The 6,572-nt window shown below is 37.1% G+C and overlaps 2 protein-coding genes across 2 annotated transcripts in view; one reads left to right on the top strand and one right to left on the bottom strand.

The window, feature by feature from the left end:
* Positions 1-6,572, bottom strand: part of LOC126370866 (BTB/POZ domain-containing protein 2-like) — a 133,293-nt gene that overhangs the window by 13,728 nt on the left and 112,993 nt on the right. The window lies entirely within an intron of this gene.
* Positions 2,341-5,232, top strand: LOC126370856 (vacuolar protein sorting-associated protein 33B). Its single transcript, XM_050015961.1, has 2 exons — positions 2,341-2,666; positions 2,918-5,232. The coding sequence occupies exons 1-2, from the start codon at positions 2,509-2,511 to the stop codon at positions 4,710-4,712; spliced, it is 1,953 nt and encodes a 650-aa protein (XP_049871918.1). The 5' UTR covers positions 2,341-2,508; the 3' UTR covers positions 4,713-5,232.

The following is a 6,572-nucleotide window of genomic DNA, read 5'->3' as shown; positions in this document are numbered from 1 at the left end:
CACTCACAAACACAACACCTTGCTCTTTAATAAACATCAACAATCTTCCATACTTTTGCGCAGTAAATGGTCTATGATCTATCATCATAGTCGACACTACTCATTTACAGAATGAAACAAACACTCACAAACACGAAAAAAATATCCTCGAAAAACATCACGCGATTCGGGTCAAGCTTAGTATTCGACTGAGCGGAAGCGCGCGGCGGCGTTAGCGCAAAGCATCAAAGGCGCCGACTAAGGGCGCCGACGACGCACCGGCCGCGGCCGCGTCGAGCCGACGACTAGAGAGAGAGAGAGAGAAGTATGTTTATGGTGCAAGTGACAGAGAAAGAAATAGTATCTGTTCGTATGCCTACTTTATTGGCGAGCGTTGCCCTTGACCCGTGCGCCGGCTATTCACCTGCGCATAGCTGAAGTTGTAGATACGTTATTATTATTATTGATGACATTGATAAAATTTAATAATTAGTAATTTTTATTTGTTTATTTTAAATGTGCGTTCTATGCAGCTTAAAACACAATATGGGACTGAAAAAAATCTATTATTTTTATGAATTTGGCGACAGGAAACTTCACTTGATACCTATCAACTCAAAGAAATACCTAGTATCTGTTCGTAATGCCTACTTTATTGGCGCGCGTTGCCCTTGATCCGTGAGGCTATTCACGTCCGAGTATCCATCAAGACAGATCAAACAAGCCCTAACTCGGAGGTCTTGCGTCCCAGGATCCTTTAATTATGTCTTAGAACCTTCTTGGCCTATGTGGTCCAGTGGTTGAGCGATGGGATGCGGAGGGTCCGGGTTCGTATTCCGGTGGGGACATATCACAAAAATCTGTTTATAAGGCCTTTGGTTGGGACGTTACAGGCTGATCACCTGATTGTCCGAAAGTAAAATGATCCGTGCTTCGGAAGGTACGTTAAGTCGTTGCTCCCGTCTACTAGGTACTTATGTAAGCACGTAGCCGTTACATGAATATTGTACACAGAACAGGATAGGTTTAATTAGTTCTTTACTGATGATTTAACAATGAGATTTAAAACTACGAATAACTTAGTACTTAGTACCTCGGTACGGTACCAACATGTAACAAGAAAAATAAGATCACTCCACTCGGACAATTTTTTTCTTTGAACATGCCGACATTGCCTACGCGGCGGAGTTGCCGAACTATCGATAGGTAGATTATCAATTGTTGAACTTGAAAATTGTCTAAACTATCGAAAGTAGTGATAGTACATTTAGATCGATACTAGCGATAGTACCGATAGGTCTTGCTTTGTAACAATAATGGGTATTGATCTAAAAGATTTATTTATTTTCGATTTTTGTGTAGCGAGGTTTTGCGTAGGTACTTACATACTAAGTTGGTGGATGGTTGACATAGTAGGTAACTAATTACCTAATCTGTGGTGGTTGTGTTAGTTGGTTGTTAGTTATTCTAATGACAACAAAGAATACAATTATTTACTGTTTCAACTGTTTTAGGTAGATAATGGCCCTGATTCCTATGAGTAAATGAATGAATAACCCGGTCGAATCAAAAAGGTATCTCGCTGGTAACTTAATTCTGTCGGTTGTTTTAGATTTCTGCTTAAAATTGACGTGTATTCCATAAATTTTATGCCTGTTGATTATCCGTCCATTTAAGAATAAGAATAAAATAAATTTATAATTTACGATAGACAGAGAAAGAAATAGGATCGGTTCGTAGTGCCTACTTTGTAGGCCGCGCCGCCGCCGCGCCGCCGCCGCGCCGCCGGCGTGCGGCGCGGGGCGCGCGGAGCGGGGCGTGCGGAGCGGGGCGCGCGGCGCGGTGCGTGTGGCCGTTGACCCGTTCGAGCAGCTGTTGTCTCCATTACATCGAAAATTTTCGATAATTTGTCATTATTGTTTTTTTTATTGAAATTTGGGTTCTATGCAGCTAAAAGCACAATATGGAATTGAAAATAATTAAAAACAAAACTCAAAATTTCATGAATTTTGCGACGGAAAATTCCACTAGATATTAACTCAGAATCATGGTCTGAATCATCCCTTTCAGTATTCGTTACGATGTCACTAACACCCGGTATATTTTTTTTATGTTTATTTTTACATAGGTCTCGATATTATTTCAAATGGGCTGCCTAAAAACAGTAATTCTTCTACATATATAACTTTAAAGAAATAACAAATACAATTAAAAAATAAGTTCAGATCTTGTTTTTCTTAATGATCACAGTAAGTGATTTGGTTCATTTATACATATCAGTTACAAATTAATCATACTGCAATCCTTTGCCATCAGTAAAATGTCAATGTGACATCCACCAGTCAAAAGTCACTAGTCAGAAATGGAAATGTACACAATCAACATTGAAAAATAGATTGATTTCAATTTACAAAAAAATAGACAGCCTCTTGGTAGCGTCATTATCAAACATAATAACAGTTACCATTGTATTTTATACTATTTATATAATTGCAATTCACAAATATTGAAACAAAGAAGTGTCTTAACATGGAACATCCATTACATTTGAAGTTGGCTTCTATGAGTCTTATTTCTCAATGCAAGTTGGATAATATTCTATCAGAATGCGGTGATAAGAAGGATCTGATTATTGACCCCTCACTGATCAAACCTTTAGAGCGAATTTGTGGTGTCAGCTGGCTTAGGTAAGTAGCCTGTTGTCACAAGATAAACTATAAACTGCATGTGTTTCATCAGTATTCTAGATCATTTTACCCTTAAATTCTTAGGTTTAAAAAATTATATATTATAATATTTAAATATTTTAAAAATATTTTTAACCAAATCTTTAAAAATAATATTCGAAAATAAGGAAACACTATCTGTGTTTCCAAGCAATGAATAAAAAAAAAAGAAAGTGTATTAAGCTATATTTTAATAAACATTCTATTTTCAGACAACATGGAATTGACAAAATTTATAAAATGGACCCACAACTCGGCTCAACAGCCAATACAAGTCGTGTGTACTTTATACCAGCATGCATAAACAAGTACAAATGTGTCTTGGACCAGATCTCCTCATTACTAAGTCAAAACAGTGCTCTGGCAGAGTTGAATTGTTTCCACATAATAATAGTTCCAAAAGTCCTTGGTTGTCATGATTCTATTCTAGAAAGCAGGGGGTTGTATGGCATCGTGAAGCTACATCCCTTTGCTTGGGAACTCATGGCATTAGATGAGCAACTGCTGAGTTTAGAACTACCATTTCTTTACAAACAATTATTTGTCGAACAAAACCATTCCTTGCTCTCAAGTATTTCCATGTCTCTGTGGAGTCTATTCCACGTGATTGGCAAACCAAAAGCAGTGTTCTCTTTAGGAAAGCTCTCTGCCAGTGTTCTTGATATGTTAGAGATCTACAATGAAACATATTCTAGAGATTTTTTGAGTACTGAATCATCACAAGAAATTGGAGCAGTTATAGTAGTGGATAGAAGTCAAGACTATGCATCTAGTTTGCTAACACCAGCTACCTATAGTGGTTTGCTGAGTGAAATATTCAACATCAACTGTGGTCATTTAGAACTGAATGTTAAAGAAACAAAAATTAAAAAAGGCAAGCTCAACTTTGGAGGTGCAGAACAGAATTCTGAAACCAAACATACAATCATGAGTTTAGACAGTTCTATAGATAGTCTTTATGGGGAGATTAAACATAGACATTTTGCTGAAGTGTTCAGTGTTTTAAGTTCAAAAGCTAAACTCCTTAAGAATGAAGATATTAAAGCACTAGGTATACAGGAGATAAAACATTTTGTTGCCACCAAATTGCAGCAAGTGGCGTTGTTTAAACAGAACTTAGTGAACCACGTGTTGGCTTGCGAGACCATTATATCAGAAATGAGCAACAAGTTTGAGAACTTGAAAGTAACTGAGACAGAGATGTTGAATAACAGAAACAAAAGATCTAACTTCCAATTTGTTGATGAGAACTTTGGCACTGAGATTCACATTTACAATAGTTTGCGCCTCATGTGCCTGCTAAGCTTGACTCAAGGCCTATCTTATGATGAGTACAATTCACTAGTCAATAAATACTTACTGGCTTTTGGCTATAAGTTCTTATATGTATTCAATAACTTAATAAATGCGGGATTGTTGGTCCAGCCTTCGAGTCCTAAGTTATCCTTGAACATATCAAACCTGGGCAATTTGAGTGATAGATTGCCAAAATGGCAAAATGAGTTTCAGAGTACAGCTAGCAAGCTAAAACAGTTGCCGTCACAGCCAGATAAGGTCGGGAAATCGTCACCGAGTTATGTTTTCAACGGCGGCTATGTACCACTAATGGCGGTATTATGTAACGCATTGGTGACCTCAGAATCTCTGAACGAAGTCCTCACGAAACTTTCAGTGTTGGACTTAAAAATTGGCGGAAAAATTCTGGATAAAACGAAAGATGGAATTGCGACTTTGAATGAGAAATTAGAAAGTTTAAAACTGCAGAGTGGGGACTTGGAATTTGGGTGCAAAGATGCTAAAAGTTTGACGAAAATACTTAAGAGCGATCCGAATTTCGGGAACACATTTCCTTTAAAGCCAAAGAGTGTGTTGATTTATATGATTGGGGGAGTAACTTATGCTGAAATTGCTGCTTGCGATGTGGTTCAGACTGCTACTGGGAGCAGGATATATGTGGCAAGTGACTGTGTGGCTAGTGGCAGCGAACTTATGAATGCAAATATGTAGGTACTAGGTTCCTATCTGAAAGGATCCATGTGTACAAAGACTATTGAACAACAGTGCACTTGTTTTATCTAGTGTATGAATCATGTCGCGAACTTCACATCCAGGGTCCACAGCACTAGTTCCGCGGCACGAATTATGTTGAGGGCTTCGACCAATTGCTGTATGATGTTTATCCACGTAGATAGGATTCGCTGCGTCATGATTTGTTTTTGTAAGATAAAGTAACGCTACTTTATGTACGTATTTGTAAATACTCAAATGTAATGTCTATGTGCTTGTGTTGTTACTTGTACTTAGTTTTAAGATTAAAATTTTAAAACCTGACTAGAAATATAAAGACCTGGCCGAGGGGGCTGTTTTACTATACAAAAAGAAAATAGTTCTCGTTGTAAAATGGCAAAGGTGTTTATATTTCCAGCAAAGCTTTAAAATTACAAAAAAACTATGTTATTCAGGTTAAATGTTTATGGAGAACGAATTTCAAAATCAAACAAATTTTCAATAAAATACTTTATTTACATTTTCACTATGTCTTACTTCTTATAAAATATCACAGTATAAAAAGATGTTACCGATATTCAATTCGCCGCAATTGTTTACATCCTGTCTCCCAATTTAATTTGACGCAAAAACATTGAGAAGATTAAGCATATAGTTGTGTTGATTCCAGTACACCACAGTACACACCTAATTTCATTTTAAGTTATACCTGTCATTTTCCTACCCGCCGAAAAGGAAAGGGACGGGTAATCGACAGGCATAAAATGTATGGTACGTAGGTACTTCAATTTTAGGCAGAAATTGAAACACCCCCCCCCCCCCCAAATTTTATATTGGCCAATAATCCGACAGAATTAAGTTGATAGCACATGTGAAACGGGTTACATTATGTGCGAGATGCCTATTTTATTCGCCCGGGTTACTCATTCATTTTAAAATTAATACTTGTCAATCTCCCATCCCTCTCCTTTTCGGTGGATAAGAAAATGACAGGTATAACTTAAAATTACCTATAATGTGTTTTATTAATTATAATGTGTCTTCGGGAATCGGGACCATTGAGAGACCAACTTAATTTTAATTTAGTTTGACAGTTCCAAAACTTGCTCTATCTTTGTCTTACACTCATCGTAAGCAAAGGACGGCACTATTTTTGCAGCTATCTGTCAAAGTGTCAGAATCTGCACTATTATTCGGAGACATCTACGATCATTTGGACAAACAACCGTTTTGCTTTTTTATAGGTAAATTAAATGGTGTTATTGTCTTGTTTTTGTGTGTGGCCTCCTTTTACAATAAACTATTTCTATTCTATTCTACTTTAGTCAAATAGAGCAGGGAAAAGCAAGCCACGAAATGACGTAAGTACATTCAAACATGTTAAATTGACCTTCAACAAGTTTATTTCTATGATAATTACGTTGAATAAATGATTCTGATTCTTGGTAAGCAGCAGGAATGACAAGCGCGCGGATGTATAAATGAAATGACTGTGACTTTTCTGTCAAATGGTTGTGGATGAACACGACATGACGAAATGCTCCACACCGCTTCCTTGTGGAAGCCTAACATTAACCAAAAACGTAAAAAAAACCGTGATATCCGTATTTGAAGAACGCGTGACTTCTATCCTTGTGTCGTGTGCGTCAAGCTAGCGGCCTCAAAAAAAAATGGGCACGAAAAAATAATTTGACCATACCAAAAAATAGTACTCTTATTGAAAAAAATAGTACCTGTTGTAAAAAAAATAGTACCATCACGGTTCTGGATTTATAGCCATGTTTTATTGCACTTGCTAGCTTGACGGTGAGCGAAATTTGGCGAGAGTTACTATTTTTTGGTATGGTCAAATTATTTTTT

Source organism: Pectinophora gossypiella, chromosome 11 (genome assembly GCF_024362695.1).
Source record: "Pectinophora gossypiella chromosome 11, ilPecGoss1.1, whole genome shotgun sequence".
Lineage (NCBI taxonomy): Eukaryota > Metazoa > Arthropoda > Insecta > Lepidoptera > Gelechiidae > Pectinophora > Pectinophora gossypiella.
This window is presented reverse-complemented; position numbering and strand designations above follow the sequence as displayed.